At 42.1% G+C, this 22,610-nt stretch overlaps 1 protein-coding gene across 1 annotated transcript in view; it reads left to right on the top strand.

Annotated features, from left to right (window-relative positions):
* THSD7B (thrombospondin type 1 domain containing 7B) overlaps nucleotides 1-22,610 on the top strand; it is a gene marked incomplete at its 3' end in the record, with an annotated part of 240,130 nt that overhangs the window by 197,607 nt on the left and 19,913 nt on the right. Inside the window, exons 15-18 of the mRNA XM_084209346.1 lie at nucleotides 10,500-10,633; nucleotides 11,310-11,463; nucleotides 20,516-20,657; nucleotides 22,047-22,162. Of these exons, the coding sequence (XP_084065472.1) occupies nucleotides 10,500-10,633; nucleotides 11,310-11,463; nucleotides 20,516-20,657; nucleotides 22,047-22,162 (546 nt within the window). The remainder of the gene's footprint in view (nucleotides 1-10,499; nucleotides 10,634-11,309; nucleotides 11,464-20,515; nucleotides 20,658-22,046; nucleotides 22,163-22,610) is intronic.

The raw sequence follows: 22,610 nt of genomic DNA, 5'->3' as shown, positions 1-22,610 counted from the left end.
TGTCCCAGTGAAATTCAGTAGAATTCTTTGCATTGATTTGTGTGGGTTTGTGCAGGTCCATGTAAGGCATTTAACCTCAAACTACAGTTCAGTGATAGAAATGCAGGAACCTGAAAATACATATTCCCTGCCCTGAAAGAAAGGAATGGAAACAGAGAGGAAAAGAAGGAATGGAAACAGAGAAGATGTCAGCTACCCCGCAAGGTAGTGGCTGGCAAGCAATTCCCTCTTATCTTTTGGCTTGGGGACAGTCTATGTGCACTCTGATGTTTGAAGTAGGTTGGGTAGAATTTAACTTCTGGCTCAAGAGAGCCTTTAGTTTATTAAATATGGATGTTCTTTCAGGTAGAAACATGGTTTCTCTCTGCAGCACATCACTTTCCTTGAACATATGCATTTGGGGAAGAAAACTCAGCTCTTCTGTACCTAAATCTTTTCTGTCTGGATCCACCTGCAAGAAATAGGAATAAAACCTGTCAGATTGTAACAATTGCGGGATTTTTAAGTGTGCAGTGGTGTGGCTTTAGCTGCCTTCACTGTGGAATTGTGTGGCTGGTCCCGAGGCTGGGCTCTGTGCAGCACTGCTGAGGGACCTGCCTTTGCCTCACCTGTAATTACAGGGAGAAAATCACTCGAGTTATTGCCGCGTCTAAACGCAGCACTAACGCCTGGCAGTGAGACAGCTCCCACAAACAGGCCGTGCAACAGGCTGTCACATCCCTGCCTTCTGTATTATCTTGCTCTTCTAGGAAAATTTTTCCAGCTCCAGTTACTAATCAGGCAGTGGGTGATCTCTCTGAGCTCTGAAGCAATGGGATCTATCACTCATCCATCAGCGCCTGTCCCGCTCTCCCTGCGAGCATCCGTTTCTGCCTGGCTGCTGCTGAGGAGGAATGAGACCTGCTGCTGAGTGGGCTGGGGGAGAGCCACAGTCTCATCCTGACAAAACAATCAGGTTATGGGCTGGTTTGCATTTCTATTCCTGCTTTTGCAGGAACATAAACTGGACTGTTTCTTGCTGTGACTGCGGGAAGCCTCAGGAGCAGCTTGCTCCTGCTTCCAGCCTTTGGTGTAGCCTCATAGAAGAGTGTTTCAAAAAACGTAACTTTCAACTGCCTGACACTCCCCAGTCTCTTCTATCTCTTGTCTATAAAGCTATCAATCAAATTGTTCTTGTCAGTTAACTGGTTTTAAATCTCACGTGGAAAAAATTGTCAGTTCAAGATCATACTACAGTAAGGACAGATGTGACTGCTCTTGTTGCGTTAATTCCTTCTTGCTTAAGACATGAAAATAAACTGATGGAATATCAATTTGAACCTCTTAGACCTTGAAATGATTTAAAATCTCGTAAAAGAAAGGCTGGGGCTGAGCTTTGTCTCCAAGGCATCATTTTTAACTTAGCAGGAAGCTCTGATGGTCTTTCCTTTAAATTGCCTATTGTCCAGATGCCTACAATGAAAGTGCTTCTGCGGGACTGTTTGTGTTTAGTGACGGCGTTTATTTCATTTCGTGTGACAGATGACTTGGCTTCTGGATCGAGTAATTACTTGCTCACGTCCTGCTGGGGCAGGTTTCTGACCTGCTGGAGCAGCATTTGCACTGGGAGAGCTGGCTGACCGGGCAGGGAGCTGCAGTGGTGGCAGTGACAGGCTCCAGAGCCCCGTGTCCCCAGGCTGGGGTGGCTCCTGCCTGTGGGGACTTCTTGGGCCTTTCAGTCAGAGGAGAGGGACGTGGCTGCTGCAGGCTTCACTGATGACAGAGTCACCCAATTAATATCTAAGCACCTGAAAGCCTTTCTGGTCCCTTATGACTGATAGTCCATAATTGTGGGCTGTCTCACCAGATTTCAGGTTCACAGATTTTCTTAGATTTTAAAAAATTTTTTTTTTATTATCCTAAACTTTGATTGTGAGACACAGTGATGAGCTCCTGAGGATTTCTGGATGGAGCTGAATGAACACTGCTTTATTCTTCAGCATAGTAGAGCTTTTCATTCACTCACAAAGAAATGCTTGATTTCTGCTTGAGGTATTTTTTTTTTTAAGATGGGGCAATCAAAGCATTGACTGCAACATTACATTGTGGCAATTTTATTTTAAGCAGATTTTCTGCCTTTTTTTCCTTTTTTTTACAATATTATCATGCAGCAGCCAAACTAATGCATATATAATTTTCTTTCCTTTCTGCTTGTCATGCCCTGCTAACATGGACATCTACAAAGGCTCAGGTTGGTGTTGCAATCTGTCTTCATCTTGTTGTTCTCATCTAGTAAAAAAGGGCTTCGATGTTTTCTTCATCAATCAGCTTTTTTTTCTCTTCCTCTCTTTAAAACTGGATCCAACATTATTATAACATTACAGATTCATCCAGAGAGGTGCCACATTTGTTTGTTACCCCTGAAATTTCAGCTGCAGCAAAATGTGTTGGTTCAGAAACAAGGGATATTGATTTATTTCTATCTACTTAAATTTTCTATGCTTGTCTGGCTTTGTGACAGGGAGGCAGCAGCACCTACAAGTTCTGAAATCTGCAAAAATGCACTGAAACTCTCACTAATGAGTTTCTGCCTTGTCTTAAACCCCCGTATTTGACAACATTGTTAGATGGCATTTGTTAGTATCTTATCTGGATTTAGTATTTTCTTGGTAGGAATGAAACATAATTAAAATGTAAAATAAAAAGCAGAGGCACAGGAACTGGCCCTTTGTGATTGTATTCTCATAAGCCTCCCCCTTCCCACTTTAACGCCTCAATTTTTTTTGAAAACTCTGAAACTAAATTGTCTTGCTTGAGTATTTCAGGTAGAAATAAATACTCAATATGTGCAAGGTTATACTTTGTGCTATGTCCTGCTCCTCAGAGGTTGTACTGACAGTAAAATCATGAGTAAAACCAGACAGGCAGGTTTGGGGCCGGGAGCTGCATGTTTTTTCCTGATTTACTCATATTGAATAATGCCAACTTGGTATTTTAATCTCTGAGAAAGAGCACTCATGCTTTACCCTGTTACCACTTGGTGTTTCTAGTGCCTGCACCAATCTCACAGCAAATAAAACCACTTACCACTTGTAAATATGAATTAATAAGCCTTGCTGAGCAACATGGTAGTTCTATCAGAGTGAGATGTAATGACTGGGGTTCGACAGAGCTCGCCTCAATTAACTTTCTAAACAAGGCATTTTCCACTCATTGCACTTAAGAATTTGAAATAAATGAGTGTCTGACTTGGAATATTTAATTATCCATTAGAAGAAAGTAAGGGATTTACTAGGAGCATTTTGTAAAGTCCAGCAAAAAAATAGATGAAGTAAAAGCATCTAAAGGCCATGGTCAGGGAAAATGCAGCATCCAGATGTCTTTATAGCAAGAATGCCCTGCTGCTTTCCTAATTTCTCCTCTTTTCCTCATTTTGCAGCCAGAATTTTACAGTGCTGCTTTTTTTGATGGCTTCATCCTGAAATGTCTTTATCTGAACTTTCCAGGATCTGATTTTAAGCTGAGATATCATCCAGTTAGTGCAAGAACCTGGGCATTTCCACACTGAGTCCCCCACTCCCCGAGGGCTTCGTTGCCACCCTCTAGTAAATCACTCAACTCTTCATCCTCGGTTGTCTCATGTGTAAATTAGGATTAAAGTTGAGCAGTTTTGAGGATTGGGCTATAAATAGATAATCAAGAGCAGGGGAAACTTCAGAGGCTTGATAAGTGTTTTCACTCTTTTCAAAGAAAATAATTTCCCAGCAGTTTTTGAAGCAGTGGAGTAAGGGTGAGGGGTCTGTTTGTGCAGTGGCTTCCATTCTGCCCACAGGGCAGATCCTGGGAACTGGAACAACTCTGTGTCTGTGCTGCAGGAATTGCTGCCCTGGCTCTGAACTTGGAATAAAACAGATCCCATCCTTTTGCTGGATAGAAAGTTTTGGGCAACTCGGTTTTTTTTGGTTCAACAACAGTGAAGGTTTTTCAGAACCTTAGCAGAACTCTAATTGATTTTCTTTTCTCTGCACCACAAAGGAAGTAAGAAACACAAACTCCTTTGATTTGGGTGTAAATAAAAACTAAAACTGCTGAATTTGTTTCACAAGTATTTGTGCAGGGATCTGCTAGAGGCATACAAAATGCAGGAATTCTGATAATTTAGAAGTCTTACCACAGATCTGTTCAAACTTTTGTGCTCTAAGTCATTTTGAGCAATTTTTTTAAAAAGTTTTGGTGGCTATTTGCTGCAGCATCCAAATACCTAAAGACAAATATTCATCAGTGAAGCTGCTGCTTTGCAAAATCTAATTTGCTTGAAAATTAACTGTTCAACCAGGTTTAATACTGGTGAGTGGTTAGCATATTTCTGGCAATCGTGATCAATATATAAACTAGCATGAAATAAAATCAATTTTATTTTAAAGAGAACTGTTTAATGTTGAAATTTTAATGAGATAATTTCTGTGATGTAGTGTTTGTTAATGTGCAAGTGCTGGTCCTTCAGATATACAGTTAATTCAGTAAAGCATTTAAGTGCTTGCTTAGATCTGCCAAATCAAACACGCAGTTAAGTAATTAACAAAGCAAGTACTCAATTTTCAATTCAGTTTTAAAGAACTAAAGAAAAGAAATTAATTGTTAGAAATTATCTGGTTGCTATTAAACAGAATGTGAAAGCAGCATTGGAACATTATAAAAGTTATTCAGTTAATATATGGACATCTTTCAACCCAAGAAAAGATTTGGATGAACAAGATGGAGTCAACATAGAAGTCAAATTTGTAAATTATTACAATGAATGGACATTTTTTCAGATGTATTTCCACCATACTGTGGATCCATTTGTGTCAGGCTGGTTGCAAGAGAAATGCTGGCTGTGGCCCACATGTCACCAGCTGGTGGCCATAAGCTCTAAGAGGAGGAGAACATCCCACTGCTGTCTCCTCTTGCAGCCTGGATTTGCAGAGAACATAAAAGTGGTTATTCAAAAAGTGTTACAGGTGAGCAAATTGCTGTCCAGTGTCAGTAGGAGTGGTTTTAGCCCTTGCCAGCAAGGATCTTTGCAAACCAGAGCAAGCTCTCTTTGCTATATGATATCTTCTCTACCTTTACTGTTACTCATGGTGGTCTCCATCGTTTGAAAATGGGTTGTAATTTCTTTGGTTCTGACTGTTTCAATGTATTAGGTCTAATGTAACCTTCATGTAAGGGCAGCCATGTGAAATGAACTTATGTTAGCAATGAATTCAGCCCATTTGTATTAGAAATGAATAGCACAGAGGTAGTCCTCAGGGTCTCAGGCAACTGCTACAGTGATCAGTTTGGTTGTTCTAATATAATAAGCAGATATTGACTTAGTTGGAGTGAACACCAAGATTTACTGTCATGAAAGCTAAAATATCGACTGAGGGAAAACCAGAGTCAATATTTACCTTGAGGGACAATAAATCTTGATGTTCACTGAAATATGAAGTCACTATGATTTTCAGAAGTGTTGAACCTCATTCTAGTTTATTCTGCAGGTGCTCATCAGACAGGCTACCTGAAGTATAGGTATGAATTTCTTTTAATGAATAACATCAGTTGAGCCAGTGCATTTATTTCCATAAGTCCTTTGCAAGCTTACATTTAAATAAGTAAGTTAGAGAACAATATAAATCACATCAAAGCTCTTGGGTGGTTAGATATTTGGATTTTTCATTAAAATGCAAGTATCAGCTATTAAAAGAGAAAATAAATAGATTAATACTTGTATATCTTGTTGAAGTAACTGTCCACATCAATAATGCTTTAGCAAGGGCTCAGGATTTGCATTGGAGTGAATGGGAACTGGGTTCTTTTATTAGGGTAAGCTCTAGCAGTCTCTCTCTTAAAAGGTAGCTTTTGTTCTTCTTGCCTGTAATTTATTGACAACTGTTCCCATCAACTTGATTTTGGGACTCAGGTGTTAAAGCAGTGCTCCAGGTTAATTCTGGCTACAAAGAGGGATACAGTGATCCAGTGAAAGGCAGCAGCAAAACTCCCCTTGGCTTCAGACAGGCATTGTTACAGCCCTCAGTTCATTGAGCCCAAAACCCAGCAGGTAAATATGAATCAAAATTGAGGAAAGCAGTTAATTTGCTTAAGTGCTAGAAGACTGTGTTTATTTCTTGAGGCAGTGAGGGATGAAGGCAGGCTGGTCGCCCTGGGTGCTGATCTCTGCAGCTCCTCGTAGGTCAAATGTCTGCAGCTTCCAGCATCTTTCTCCCTCCATGCAGAACAACGGGTTCCTGTGTCTATTGCATGGAATTAATTTCATTTTTGTCCTTCAGGACATGGATTGTGGCACTGCAGTTCCATACGGGGGCTCAGTGTGAAGGGGTTTGTAAATGCACTGTCATAGCAGGATTGCATGAGCTTGGGGAAGGGTGAGCATTGAGCAGATTATTTCAAAGGAACTGTTGTCTTTGTGCTTGGGAAGAGAAGTGTCACAGCTTTACAAGGGACTTCTGCATCTGCAGCAGAGTTAGTGGATGGCAAACTTGATGGGGGCCAGGAGACCTAGACCATGTGTAATTTGAAGGCTGGATGCAGTCTGTAACAGCCAGGGATCCATGGCAGCACATCCCAACCCCCTCCAGGGTTGGGTGCTTTGGGTTCCTGGGTTGGTGGGGGGTGAGGACACCACATCCCCTCCCAGCCTCTGTTCAGGGTCAGGATGGGGGTGTTCCTATGGACTCAGCAGGTGAGAAGTAAAGCTAGGGTCCTGTGTTTTGTGGGACCCACAGAACAGCAATGCTTAGTCAAAACCCTTTGAAAATGAAAAATCAAGAGCATGTCTGTTTGACCTCCTTAAGTAGGTCAGCTGCACAGCTCCTAGCAAAAACAGAAAAGGAAGGCTTCAAGGTTTGCTATTGGTTTTTTCCAAATTAAAAAAAAAAAAAAAAGGAGGAATTGGAAGTGATTGAAAACAAATTATGTCAAGCCAGGAGAGAAAATGGGAGGAAAACATTCTCCTGTGGAGGAAAGGACCACTTGTCACATCACTGTGGTTTTTAAATGCAAAGATGGAGGTACAAATTGTATTCACAGCTTCCTGAACTCATTCCCACTGAGTTCCACCCATGGAAATCTTGCATCTCCTTGAGATTCCCATGTAAGAGCTTAATGGTATCCATGGGTGCCTGTTGTAACTTGTTCTGGAGAAATCTGTCCCTCCCGGTGATGCAGGTGGTTATTTACATCTCCCCAGTGTCCCAGAGGTGCTGCCAGAAATGGCATTGCTCAGCACTGACACAGGGCAGAGGGGAGAGCTTGTTCACAGCAACGGTGTGCTGTGGTGTCAGTACAATAACTTAGGAAAACAGGTTATTTGTGACAGTTATAATTCAGGTTTTTGGTGGTGAGTGGAAGCTGGGGATCCTGACCAAAGAGGAAATACTGCAGAGGTCAGCAGCAGATCACTGGGGATCTGAGGTACCCCAGGGACAAGCAGCCAGTGCTGTGTCCCCTCCCTCCTCCAGCACAAAGTGGGATGTCTGTCTGTCTGTTGTAGGAGGAAGAGAGCTGGTGGTTGATGGCACTTCACCTGTAATCGAACCAGTTTGACACAATCAGACAGCAGGCTAGAAGTGCTCTATTAATGGCTTTGTTATTGTGATCCTCCCTGCTCTTTAAAGAGCACATTTGAAGTATCACTTCACATTATGTGTATTTGTATCAGTGCCTATGGGATTTCTGTTTTGGCTCACAGGATTCCTCAGATTGATTTTAGTTCATGTGGCATCCCATGCCTGCCCAACTCCGTTTTCCTACACTGTTACTACAGCACGTACATGCCACAGGAGGTTTTGACCACTAAAACACATTTATGGAAAATGCCTGATGTTAAACCTTTGCTGCTGTCCACAGTTGGGCTTTGCTGGTTAGGACAGGTCTGAGGTTTAACAGATGTTAAGGTGGAGTGATCAGAGGTCACTGAGACAACGAGAGGGGATTCCCAAGTTCTTGACCTCACCTTGGCTTCAGGTAGCAGGGTGAGTGCTGAGGCAGTGCTGAGGACCTGCAGGTTCACAGTGGTATCCTCTAACCCTGAGGAAGGGTTATTTAATAGAGCAAAGAAAAGAATCTTAAATCCACAAAGCTGCTGTTTGTGCTGGACTGCCCTGTCTGCCCCACTGTGCCTGTGGAGTCTGGGAGAGAGGGAGGCAGCACCTCCTGCCTGCTCCCAACCTCAGCCTCTGCTCCAGAAGTCTAAAAGCAGGAACAGGCTACCCAGCTCTTAATAGAACTTACTTACTAAGTTTTACCATCCGTGACACTGCCCTGTGAGGCACCTTCTCACTGGGTTGACCCCTGGCAGCCAGTTTTGTCCAAGCTTGGCTCTTTGCTCATTCCCTCTGTGATGAGGAAAAAACTGATCATGCCTCAAGCACCTGTTTCCCTCACTAATCGTCTCCTGTGGATGACAGGGTGTTTTGTCAGGCAACATGGGCAGGCTGCAGTTTTTCCTTCCCCCTGTGGAGCAGGGAAACTAATAAATACTCCCTGACTCTACATCCATCTCCTGGATGGATGTCTGTGGGGAGCACAAAGGCTTTGCAGCGCCTGAAGAGGGATTGTTGTTGTCCCTGGCACACACAGGGATGTGGCTGCAGGAGTGGAGGTGACAGGCTGGTGGGGCAGGATGGTGGCTTCAGCTGTGTCCCAGCATCCATGGGCTCCCTGCTGGCTGATGCTGAGCCCAGGCTTGGTGAGTGCTGCTTTTCTGTGCTCCCATGTACTCCAGTTAATGATAACGAGCCTGGCTGCTCAGCTAATTAGCACTGCTTGTGGTACTGCTTGCTCAGTGTGGGAAGCTGAGCTCTGAGTGCACCTTGTACAATGCACAGACACCTGAACACTCTGGAGCTGGGCCAAGTGCCAGTGCCTTGGGGCACGGTCCACATAGAACCAGAGAGTGGCTTCAGTTCAAATGGACCTTAAAGATCATCTCATTTGCAGCTCCCCCATCATGGGCAGGAACACCTTCTGCTAGTTCAGGTTGCTCAAAGCCACATACAGGTTTGTAATTTGTGCTTAATAATATGCTTAATAGTAAGTGCTTAATAATAATGTGCTAATGGTATGACTGCCTTTGCCCCTTTTGTTCCCTTCCTTTTCCCCTCCTCTGTGTGAAATGTGGTTCTCTTACTGGTTCATATTGTCCTTGCCTCACCAGGTCCAATTTTGATTTCCCTCTTTACGGTGTTTTCACCTTTACATGTTTTCCACTTTTCATCATCTATTATTCTTCCTTCTCTACTAAACCTATGCACAACATACAGACAGACCCACAGTTAAAATTAGTGTTGGACATTTTCTGTTTTGAAGGAGTTTTCCTTTTCAAGTTGTCTTCCTTCCATTTGAAATGAAGGTGATTTTCTGATGGGACACCAGTTTTGTTTTCAGACTGGTATCTCAGTTTTCTTGTCTTCCCACCTCCAAAAGGTTACAAAGAGGATTTCTTTTTTTCTTGTGGCTGCAACATGTCTAGTCATAATCTGCTATTTTAAAATGAAGCTGTAAATCATTAAACATGTGTCTAAATCTTATTTTTTTTGGGCGGGGGGGGTGGGTAGTGGGGAGGCAGCTGTTGATTTATAGTTATTCTACAGGTGAGAATGAAATAGCTTCACAGCAGCAAGGGTGAGGAGGTTTTGGTATGTGGAAGAAGAAATTTTAGGTGTGTTGTATTTTTCCAGGGCAGCACATTATACTTCATGCAAAGCAACAGGGAATACTGTATCTTCAAATCAGCTTCTGCAGACAAACCAGATTCAAAATAAATAACTTTTATTCATCACTGTAATAGAACTGTTGATGCATTCATTTATTTAAACCTAAAAATCTGCTGAAGTGCTATATCTCAGCGTGCTGCTTTTAACAACCTGAATATCTGGCACCTTTTATCAAGCTTTTGCCTGTATTTTTCTCCCTACATAGATACCATAGTTCAGGTGAACACGCTGTCGTGTTTGATTAGGAGATATGTTAGAGATAAGTCACTTGCGGGCAAAAAAGCATTTACCGTTTTTGTGTATAAAAATGAAATTTGTAGGAGGCATGAAATTTCATTCTTTTATGGTAAATGGCTTATAAGAATGCATTAGAAGCAAAGGTAAATGAGTGCTGATTTTAAGTTTGTACCTGCTGAAACACAAAAGGATGTGGTACATACGATCTTGGTGAATGACATGTGATAGATTATCCTGAGAGCAGGCAGAGCAAATGAAATTGTAATGGAGTTCCTCTTCTGGCTGCAGGAAATAGCTGTTATTTATCCTGCTTCCGAAGATGCTGCATGCATACTGCTCTTCATTATATACTTAAAAATCCCTTGGCAAGTCAATAATGAATAAATGAACTTAAAGCCATTACGACAGCCTTAGCATGAGGAGTGTAAGCCAGGATACTTTTCAGCGTGCTTTTTTGTGGGTTTGTTCTGCAGACATGCTAACCTGGACAGTTCAGCTGAAGAGTTTGGTTCTTTCTCCTGTCAGGTGCACGAGGCAGTCCCATGCTACAGTGAGTGCAATCAGTATTCCTGGGAAGTAGGACCATGGTCTCCATGCAAAATCAACAGCGAACAAAATTCCCTCCACTGTGGAGAAGGAATACAAACGAGGGAAGTCAGGTGCGTGAAGACAAAAGCTCAGGTATTCCAGATCAAAAAGAGCTGGTATGTTCTTGCATAAAGCTGCAATATCTGCCCATCTGACAAGTGAGTGTGTTGCTGAGTCCAGTGTATTGCAAATGAAAAGAAACAATGTGTTTATGTGCCATGGTTTACAGGAAAAGCATTTCAGAGATGCAGCCTTGGTTTTTCAGGAACACGGCATGATATTTAAATTAGTATTCTTCAACCTAAATGCCATGTATACATAAAGCTCCCTGAGGTGCAAAGCCTCCATATTTTGATTTGCTAACATTTTCCCAAAGTAATAGCACTGCATGCACCAGAGTGGCATTCATTATTACTGAATATTCATTCCCCAGGCATGGGGAAATGCTGAGTTATTTCCAAATGTTCAGATGTTACTAGCAGGAGCACTAAGATTTGTTCTCGCTGGTTGTCACTTTCTGTTTGCTCCTTTGTCAGCCGATCAAAGTTAAAATCCCTCTGTATGAAGTAACAAAAGCATGTTGTGCACGTAGCTGATTTCCATTTGCATTAACATATTAGTTTTATTTTTGACCAACCATGCTGCTTGTAGCTGTTGTCATGTCTGTGTCCCGTATGGGCTTGAGAAAACTTGTTGATATCCATCGTGCCTGTGAGACTCTAATTAAAATGTGTGCTTTCTGTCTAGGTGTGTGAGCACTGCTGAGGACCACGGTGTGGAGACGGTGCCCAACGCTCTGTGCAGTCAGGCTGAGGTCCCAGAGGCAGTGCAGAAGTGTACCTTGTACTGTCCCAGTGAGTGTGCAGTGTCTGACTGGGGACAGTGGAGCCCGTGTCCGCAGGTAGGCTCTCCTGCCCGTGCCACTGGCAGTGTTCCTCACGCAGCAGTCTTCGCTTCTCCTTCAAGTATTTCATGGCCTAGTTATTTTCTAGGAAAGTAAATTATTTTCTGAGGGATGTCAGGCTTAATAGATCCTGCCAGCATGGTTGAATCTGGAGATATTTATGTCTCTACAGAGACAGAGCTATAGAAAGTTGGTTAGTGAAACATAGTTATTACTGTGACAGTTGATTCAACACATCCTTCCCCTTGGTCTGCTATGGGAGAGGGCCCACACCAGCAGAGTGGGTGAAGGGACAGTATTCCAGCTGCTGAATGCCTTAGGAAGTGTTTGCACTGTCAGTGGTACATGACTGCCATAGCAACCTGCTTGTAAACCCTTGGGGTGACACTCCTCTGGACAGGTCTTAGTCCTGAGGGAATGACAGCTCTCCCCTCCCAACACACACTATTTCTGTCCAGTGTTTCCTCCTCCTCAAGCACTTGGGGGAAGATTTGAGGCAACAGCAACAGAAGGGCATGACAGAAAATGCCTGAACAATTTGTCATGTCATGAAATACTCAAAATTTTGTGAATTATGCAGGGATTCAAGCCACTACGAAGTGCTCTGTGTTTCCCTAAGTGTGCAAGATGGAAAGAAGTTGCAAATTCTGTATTATGAAAAGCCTCTGGCCTCAAACCACGTGGCTTCAGATCTATTGTTTCTCTCTGATCAGTGTTGAAATAGGTGCCAGGTTTAATCTCGGAGGGGTTTTTTAATAGACTTGCTTGATGTATTTAAGTGACAAACACATATTCATTGCCCCCGTGTTAACAGGGCCATTACCAAAAGTTGAGTGGTTATTGGACAGGTATTTATACCAGTGCTGACACAGGTAATTTCCTTCCATAATATTTTGTGTAGCGTATCAATATACTCGGTAAGAACATGTCAAATAAAATCTTGTGTTTCATTTCCTGCGTTCACCTCCCCCTGAGCAGCGTGGCTTTGATGAAGTATAACACTCTTGCAACCCATACAAATGCTTGGATACCTTTCAGAGTCCCACTGTGGTTGGGCTGTTTCTTTGCCATTGACTTTTCCAGGCATGGATTTCCTTCATTTTCACACGCAGTGAACTGATGCAGAGGTCCCTGAGGCTCTTGGGGGTCTCTCAGGTGCCTTGGTGGCAGTCAGTTGGTTATGAAGGACTGCTTGAAGCTTTAAGCACCCTCATGTCCTTAAGACACAGAGGCTTTTTGCCTGAAGGCTCCTTTTTTTGGCAATAGTAAAGCCTCCATAGCCCACAGAAGCAGGAAGGGGAAGCCCAGAGCTTGTGGGCTGCACTCCATCAGGCAGCACATCTCTTGGCAGGCACAGGGCCACATGCCACAGTCCCTGTGTCTCCTTGTACATCCCTTTGCCATGGTGGATGTTAATTCATAAATGTGAGGGCATCTGCATGCCAATGCAATTAACTGAACAATATGTTTTCACAAGCTGTTCTGCAATGCTTTGTTGTGAAACTGAGATGACTGTGTGCTGATGGAGCATGTGTTTCCATAGTTCTGTCCAGATATAAAGCAATAAACAGCTTGAAGTTTTATGGGCAGATAAAACCCTCCCTTTGATGAGTTTACTGCAGTGCTGTCTCCCTTTTACAGCTGCTCTGGCTGTTTGTGGTGGGTTTTGAGAGAGAACCACACAGCACAGTCCCTCCCAGGCTGCACATGCTCCACATCTCCAAGGCGAGTGCTGGGCTTGCTGTTAGTGCAGAATGGCTGTGCTGTGCCACTGGTGTGTCTTTGGTGGGTGTGGGGCAGGGATTTAGGGAATCCTGGTGGCTGGAGTGAGGCACTGCCAGCACCAGGGTGATTCATGAACCTTCCATCTCCTGAGGCACAAGGAAAGGTGGTCAGTTAGGACTACTATGAGTTGAGGGACTCAAAAATTTCAAAAAATGTGGAAGATCATATCGTATTGTAATGAATAAGCAAAACTGTGCATCCTGGCTGCTCTATTTCAAGCACATTTACATTTCATACCACAATAGTTGGCACTCTTTTAGTCATGGCACTCATGAGGCAGCTGCCAAAGACTGTTCCAGGAAGTCTTCCTGTAGCTCTGGTCATGTTTGGCTTGCTGGAGATAAAGAGGATTTATGAAACTTGACAAATTCTAGTTTGTAAAAAATGAATGATCACAATTTCAGCCTCATCTTTGCCTGAGGAGCTTTTTGATTTGAGATATTTACCTAAGATTTTGGTCAGGTGAGAATTCTTTTCCAGTCACTTTGGTGTTCTGCTCATGTTTTACAGTGTTGATAATAAATTCATCCTGATAGCAGAATAACTAACTCTTATCAGCTGAATATAAAAAGGCCTTTTAGATTATCCGTTGTTCCTTTGTCAATATGTCATTGTACTCTGGATACTTTCTAGGGTATTACTTGGTTTTATCTTGTAGCAATATTCTTCCCATGTGAGTTTTCCACTTTCAGGATGGTAAATGATCTTGAATCGTGTGGAATCAATGAGTCATAAAGGTGGCGACTGCTTTGTCAATGGAAAGTATTTTCTTCAATACTTTTTTCTTCTAAAACATTGTATTTGTTCTACCTTTTTTTGGCTGCATTTCCCTTTTGCTTTTAAACATTTCTGTGGTCTTTTATAATTTCAGATGCTCCCATAATTCTTTTATGTGTGTTTTTCAACTGAATTACATATTTTGCATCTTGATTATGGCACTATTTAACACTGCTACACAAAGGTAAATTTTAATGTTTCATCTAATGGTCAGAAATGAAGCTGTCAGAAATACAATGCCTCAAGGTTGCTTTGAGGTTTTGTCTCTCAACTGGATCCAAGAATTGCATAGTAACTGAATTAAATCTTCCCTCTTATTCTCACCTTTTCTGTTGAGAGAAGTAAATTCAAAATGGTTTTCCCTGTGATTGAAGACTATTTTTTTGGCTTATAATGTTTTGTTCTTTGTCACTAAGTAACATCCAAGTGACTTAAATATCAAGCTTTAAAGTAATTTAACATAACAGTTTGAAGCTTGCTAGTTAAAAAGAACAACAAAAAAGCCAAAAATAACAAGGGGAAAAAAACCAACAAAAACCCACAAGGAAATTAGGTTGACTTGCATTTTGTTTAAGAGATTTCATATTTGTTCCAGGGACAATAGCCTGTTCAGTCAGACATCATCACTTGATTGCTCAAAGACCCAGCTAAACAATCTGGGAACTGAAATCCTGTCATCTCTGTTACATATTCAGTGATGGAATAACACACACTTCCTGTGGCGTCTCCACTTTGTATTCATCTGACTTGGAAATGTAATTAATTGACTTCAATTGAATTCATCAAAGCATTCTTAAAAAGAGTTAATATGCGAGTGGTGCTCCAAGTCCCTGAAATAATTACCTCAAATCTATTTCGTTAGCTCTCTGTCGGCGGATGGCTGTCGCAGCCCCCGGTGTGGATTGGAGTGGCCTCCTTGCTTGCCTCAGCTGTTGGCATTTCTAGCAGCTGATTCCAAGAGGTCTGAAATTAGTTAATTATAGGAGGTTGCGTGTGTGGTGAGTGAGTGAGAACAGCTGTCTCCATTTCAGCGAGCGTTTTCCTCATGGATCGATGGCGATGCGCCGCGCTCGGGACTCGCGACGATTGAGTTATTATTCCCTGGAACCCACGGGGGGAATGGGACAGCCACAACTGACCGGATTAAAAGTGTCACCAAGCGATACACAGAGCTCTCAGCTCTGCAGTGACTTTCCTTGTCGATGCAAGCTGGAGTTGTTACAGTTTGGAAATGCCAGCTGGAAGGGAAATTGTGGACTCCTGTAGACTCTGGGAATCACGGTGTGGATTACGAAAGTCTCCACCACAACTGGTGCCTGAACACAGAACAGGCAAGGTTGGAAGGGACCACTGGAGGTCATCTAGTCCTTTCTTTTCAAGCAGGATTCCCCAGAGCACGTTCCTCAGAATTGTGTCCTCAGGCAGCTTTTGGATATCTCCAGAGGAAACTCCCCAACCTCTCTGGGTTTGGCACGTAAGTTTGGCGGAGGAGCTGCAATGTGAAGGCTGTGCTGAAGAGTGAGGCTTGCACAGAGCTGTCTTTCTAGCCCAAGAGATAATTTATTCAAATCAAGCATGAGGATTATGCTGGTCAAGACTTTTTTGGAAGAACATGCCTCGCTGCTTTTGCATAGTTGTGACTTGGATGTTTTTGCATGTCTTTGTCAAAAAAAAGTGGGTAACTGCTGTATTTTTTATATTCATTGTTTTATTTTTATTAATCTTTGTTAACAATCACTTTTTAAAGTGATTCAAGTAACGATTCTGTGTGGAGGAGGCAAGGTTTCAGAACCTGGATGCATCTGAAAAAGAAAATTTATGCAAATGTATTTTCATTTCAAAAGACTGCTCGTGTTATTGTAAATGGCTTGTTAAATTGTTACAAAACATCCACACTGGCATGAACAATGTAATGGTTCATTGCTCTGTTAAAAATAGTCAAATACGGTTGCTGCCTTTGCATTTACCTTATTTTAAGGTTGTATGTTTGCTTATGAATAGCCAGTTAAGAATAATGCAGCCAGCTATTTATAGTGCAGGATGCATTATACAAGCTGCTTGATAAATTAAACAGCTTAAAGGGCCCTGTAATGGGTTACAGCCTCTGTGCTGTACAATTATGATGCATATGAAAGCCTGGATCAATGAACAGCTCTTAAATTCCATCCCAAAGAGGGTCTAATAGCGTATATTAATGTGTGATATGTTAACAGCTCTTAGACTGGAACTTAGTTTCATAACCTTGCAGCTTTATTTTATTTTATACCCTTCTCTTCCAGAACAAACTTCCTGTGCTTTGTCAGTTCTGTGATTGTCTGAAGCAAAGGCTGGATGCATCCTTTGTGTATGTTTTTGTCCCTCACTTTTTATGTTAGCTTTAAATAGTGACAAGTGGTCATGGTGAAAAAATAGCTTTGGCTAAAAGAAATATTTAAAAATGCAGTAGTCAATAGTGCCAGAAATTTCCCCATAGAACCTGGATGGCTGTTATAATTTCTAAACAGTCCTTTGAGAAAAACTTTGATTTATTCCAGCCTTAACATTTTATGGACCTCTCATTGCTTCAGCATATTTTGTTTCTGTAGTGGTTTATATAATCTCACCTGTGGATCTGTGGCTCTAGCTCAACTTTTCATACTATATTGAAAAGAATAATGGAAATGGTGAGGTTTAATACTATAAAGTAGGCTGGAAGAGTACAGTTATACCCATAAAGAAACCTCCTGTCTGTGGATGACATCCTACTGCTGTAGGCTGTTGATGTCCCCATTATTATTTTCATCAAGAAATTATTTCTGTTCCTCTTACCAGTTCCAAAGGATGCCTATGCCAGAATTACACATCCCATTGCTTACAGTCATCAACAAAGAATCTGAACAAGCAGCATAGTCTGGAAAATTCATCAGCCAAACTGATTTGCACCTGATCTGGAAGGTACATTGAAGTCTCCAGGCCTCTGACCTTCTACCTCTGTGCACCACAGCTGCCTCCATTTCTTAGGACTTGTTTCCTCTCCTACTATTTATGGCCAGTGGGCACCCATAATCATTGTCCTTCCTTGATCCATAAGTCTTTATTCCTAGTCTGGGTGGTGTCAGAAGTGGGTTTCAGTTTCCCAGAATAGGGAACATTTGCTGTTACACCTATTTCTATCCCATGGTTACATTCCAAATTCTCCCAACTATGGAAACCAGTTAAGGGATTTATAACCACAGGCATAAAGTAAGCATCATGAGCATAAAAAGATGATCTCAGAAATACAAGTCAAACTCCCACTCCTGAACACATCTGTTGTTGGCACCTGCCTTTCCTGATGCTTCCACTGTGGAAATGTTGGCTGATGCTGAGCCCAGACCAGTTGCAATAGCCTTACAGAAGGTAATGGCTGACTTAATATAAAAAATAATTTTAAAAACTTCATCTGTCATCAGTGAAAGCACTAGTTACTAATAGAGCAGTAGAAAGTAAAATAATGTCTTTGGAAGTGTAGCATCCACTCAGTGGGAAGAGAGGAGTTGGAAATGAAGATACTCAGTAAAACATTGCTGAATCACAGTGGGCTTTATTTATTTAAAACCCCAGAAAGATTCATACATGCTTGTGATTAGAAACTTGGATCCCTTGGGCAGATCCAGCCTTGATCCGTGTGCCTGAATGGCACATTCACTGTTTGTATGGAAGATTACTCGAGCAGTCAAATTAGTTTTGTCATTTTCTTCATTTGTGAGAATATTCAGAATCAACCTGCTATCCTGCTTAAATCTTACTCCCATGGTAATTTCTTACTTTAGGTACTCAAGAAATATTTCTTTCTTTTGCTGCCTCTTCTCTAAATTGGTGGCTGCCTTTTCTGTCCTGCCTCCTAAACCTGTGATTTGCCATTGATGGTGACTGGTTTTGCTCTCAGTGTTTTCTAATATCCACATTCAGGACTAGACATGCCCCTTGGCATTGCTTGTTAGTACCCTCAGCATCTCTCCACTGGCAACAATCCCTCTTCTTTACTTTCACTGTTCACATCCCCTAATGATATCGAGTCTGCCAATCCATTCCCCAACCTTTGCTATGCCATAAATATTTGATTTTTTTTTTTTCCAGCCTGGGTTTTTGGAGGGGTCCTGCAGGAGCTGTGCACCCAAGCCCATTGAGATTTCAGGGTAGCTGGATACTCAGCTCCCTCTTGCTCCTTTGAAAGTTCCAGCTTTCATCTTTCTCTTTGCAAGTCATTCCCTCCTGCTGCTTACTCAGTTCCATATATATTTGGCTCAGTTTTTTACATGGTTAACTTGAAAGAGCAAGGGCAGAAAATCAATTATAAAACTAAATTGACTTCTCAATTGACGTTAAGAGAAATTCAACAAATAATATTACAGGATATTAGTTACAGTTTGCCAACTTTGAATTTTTGTATGTTTCCCATGTCCTCAGCTTGATTAAATGAATGCTTTTCCTACAGAGATTCCTTATTATTCAAAACTAGTAAAAGTGGGGGGCTTATTGCATCAGCTCTGGCTTCTGAGCACCATGGCTCATCAGCACAGTGAGAATTCTGGCTTCAGCGCATCAGTAAACCAGTTGTTTGTTTGGATCCTGGCAAACAGTTTGGATCCTGGCAAACACCAGATAGATTTTGACCTGTTAGACTGGTCTGCTGCCTACCAGGAGGAGATCTGAGAGGAAAATGGTCCTGCCAGCCAGGAAAGGTCTGGGGCTCTGTGACAGCACTGGGCTGCAGCAATGTCCTGTAATGGAGCACAACGGGGGCTGTGCTAGACAGGGGTAAAATACTATTTTATTAAAAGAATTTACTCATCTACAGATGAGGCATATTTTCTGTCTGCAGGTTCTTATTTTAAAGGGAAGAAAAGCTGGTGTTACTGAGCTGGCACAGACAGCTTCTGTCACAGCATCCATTGATTTTTTTTTTTTCCCCTTGGTAACATAATTCAGAGAAACATTAATTAGGAGTAGCTGCTGAGATACATGCTTTGATTTTTTTCCTTAGTCATTTTGCTTTATTGGCAAATCATTTAAGTTATTAGTGTTAGTTGTGAGAAAGAACAATCAGATTAGTTGTGAAAAAGGCAGTAAACTATTGGTAAACACTTAGCATAGGTTTAATTTTCAGATAATTAGAAACAATTGGGTATTTTAGCTGACCAAGGGTATTCAAATAAGATTACCATTTAAAATGATTTGACAAGGTGTGTGTCAGCAATAAAAATGTAATGGATTTTCCTTCATGTAGTGTAAACATAAGGAAATAGGCCCTGACAATGTATTTTAAGACCAGACCAGACTTTTTTTCCCATTTGTTCTGATATTTATTCTGTTCAGTTTTGCTGTCATCTGTGCAGCTAATCCAGTTTACAGCAGCCTGAGATCCAGATTTATGCTGCAAGGCCATTACATTTCCCTTTAATATTCACAATACAGGAATTATCCACACTTCCACCCATGCAGTGTTCAGTGTTTGCAGGCTGTTTGTTGCATGGTAATAAGCCCGTGGTTTTAAACTGTTAGTTATTTTTTGTAATTATAGTACTCTATAGAAAAATCATGTTTTAAATCCCCAAGCATTTATGAAAATGTGGTTCTACGTGCATTGTTTGGGTTTTTTTTTTTGTTTTGTTTTCTTTGCTGTTCCTGAGCAATCCTAATGAGAAACTGTTAGGAATTAAATGGGTCATCTTGTTCAATAAATGGTGGTGAATATTTTTAATAAGGGATTTATTTCCATTAGGTTTGCTGTGACCACCTCCACTCACCTATTCCCCATACTGAATTGTGGGAAGATATCCCTGTGCTGCAGTGCTATGAGAGTGAGGATCAAGGGCTGCTAAAAACAAACAGTTTTCATGCCTGTGATGCACAAATAGAAATGAAAACCTGCCTCAGTTGGTTCATATTCCTGTGAAAATGTAACCAAGCAAATCCTGGTTTATAGGCAGCTGGACATCAGTATTTGGTATCACATACTCTGAAAAGTCACATTGTCCTGTCAGCATCATAACTGATATGCAATTACAAATGTCCTTCTTTGAAATGAATGCTTTGCTGTAACATCGGATACTACTTAAAAATGCTTTAATTGTGACAAAAATCCTGTGCTGTTATTCAGTACTGTGGCATTTTACTGGAAGGAGGTGTAAAGCAGGGCACAGCAAAGTGGTGCAGTCTTTATCCTGTTTTCCCCAAGGATCCTTACCAAAAAACATGGAAAAAATAGGAAAAAATAAAATAGCCAAATCTGGGTGGATAAAAGATGACTTTTAGTAATACTGGATTCTTAACTTTGAACCACATTTCTTTTCTTTCATGTGCTTTTAAGTATAGCTAGAACAGGAGTGGGATTGCATCCTACCTCCATGTGGCCAGGGATGTGCATGAGCAGCCCTGGTCTGTGGTGTCTGTGTGATTTCCTGGGGTCAGTGATGTCTGTGGGATTTACTGGGCTCTCTGTACTGTCCTTCCCTTCTCTGTGCAGGTGTGTGACCCCAATATTATGCAAATCCGAACCCGACAAGTGCTGAGGTCTCCTGTCAGTTCAAAGCCCTGCCCTGAAGATTCACAAATGAAGCCATGTATTCTTAATCAAAATTGCTTCCAATACCAGTACAACCTAACAGGTAGGTATAAATTTTCAATATGCCCTTAGTATGTGTTTTTAGTTATGTTTGCTTGTGGTGTTGGTTAAAGCCTTGACACTGTTGGTCTCAATAAAGTTAATTACACACCTACATTTTTACACATTAGTGGACAAATGCACAATTTCTGTATTTAAGTTGTTGTTGCAAGTACATTGGAAATAAAGCATGCTAAATGGGATTTTCAATGGGTTATCAACATAATTAATTACAAAATTCCAATTAAAAGAGTGTCATCTGTGTGGTTCTGGTGAAGCCAATAATACCCACAGAAATCTGCTTTGAAGGCAATATGAGTTATATGGGTGGGCATAGGATATTCAGAGCAAAATGCATTATTTAGGACCTTAGAAGCAATTGGTTCTGTTGCAAACAAATGAACAAAACAAAACCGAAAAAATCCCTTTGTTTTGACCAGCTGAAATAAATGAGAAAGGCATACAGAGGAGAGATCTAAGAGGAGTTTAGGGGCTGGTGGGAAGGGAGAACAAAGCAAGATAAAATATATGAATGTAAACTCAGCCTGTTTGTAATAAAAGCCCTAGAAACACAGGCAGCAGGATGATGCCTTTTTTATCATCACATTTCAGAAATGCAGAACATTTATGTGTTCATGTTTATCAGAGATGGAAGACACAAAGTAATAGGTTTTCTTCTCATCCTTCTTATTTATTGGTGGTGTATGGAAATTTTAGTGGCTTCTGTTATGCTTTCTGTTTATTTTAAATGGTGTTTTAAACCTTATTTCAGTTTAGTTGTATTCCGACCAACATAATTTCAGACACGTAATAAGATATTAATTTCCTTCCACTAGAAATACTGCTTTTATTTCATGACTATTAGAGTTTCGTTTTAAATAATGGATAGCTTTGCCTGGAGACAAAAACAGGTTAAACTAGAGTTCCCCTTCAGAAACTTCCCCAGCTGCTTTATCAAAGTGGAATTTTCCTTCAGACAATAGAGTCTTGTACCTGTGCCAAGTGGATTGAGCTGATAGCCTTTATCAGTGTTCAGCATGTGCACTCTGATGTAGCGGTGTCATCACGGGATCCGGTATCGGACTGCGGAGGGAACGTGTCTCCTCTGAGGCTTTGAGAACAACTTTCTTTTGTGGGGGGTGTTCTTGGCTGTGGGATGCCCTGACATGGGGAAGTGCTGCTGTGGGTGAGGGTAACACCCATGTTCAGGGCTTCAGAGCCAGCCTGGATGGCGCTTTGAGCTACCTGCTCTAGGGGAAGGTGTCCCTGCCACGGCAGGGGATTGGAGCCACACAACCCTTGAGGTGCCTTCCAAGCCATTCTGTGATTGTGTGATTGTGTGCTGAGTGCAAAGCTGAGCTGCAGCAGTGCCCCCTTTGCTTTGTGTCTGCAGGCTGGAGCGGGTGCCAGCTGGGTGCCAATGCCACCTGCGGCCACGGCGAGCGCCGCCGCCTCCTGAGCTGCCGGCGCAGCGACGGGGCCACGGTCAGCATGAAGCTGTGCCAGAGGGTGAGCAGGCTGGGACACACCCTGAGGTCCCTGGGATTCCACACAGATGGGGACCTCCTGAGCCACGCTAGGACATTCCCCATAAATGGTGGAAAGGTTTTGAATGGTGCTGGGAGTGCCCAGCTGGGGGCTTTGGGAAGCAGAGGGGTGTCGGTGGGTGGTGTCACTCCTTGACTCCAACACGTGGGCCATGGCTGCCAACCCTGCATCCCAAAGCTGGGCACCAGGGTGGGGATTGTGCCCTGCTGTCGGGAATCTAGGGTTGTCCTTTTGGAATGAGACCCAAACACTGAGGGATGCTTAGATGTGAAACTCTTCAGCACTGAAACCACAATCCCCCATTGCACCCTGGGGAACCTCCCTGTGAACACCACTGGTGTTCTGCAACCCGCAGAGTTGCTGCCAGCTCTTGTTTGGGTGCCTGGCTGTGGCAGGGGGTGGCTGGGGC

This window comes from Fringilla coelebs (genome assembly GCF_963513975.1).
Source record: "Fringilla coelebs genome assembly, chromosome: 7".
NCBI lineage: Eukaryota > Metazoa > Chordata > Aves > Passeriformes > Fringillidae > Fringilla > Fringilla coelebs.
This window is presented reverse-complemented; position numbering and strand designations above follow the sequence as displayed.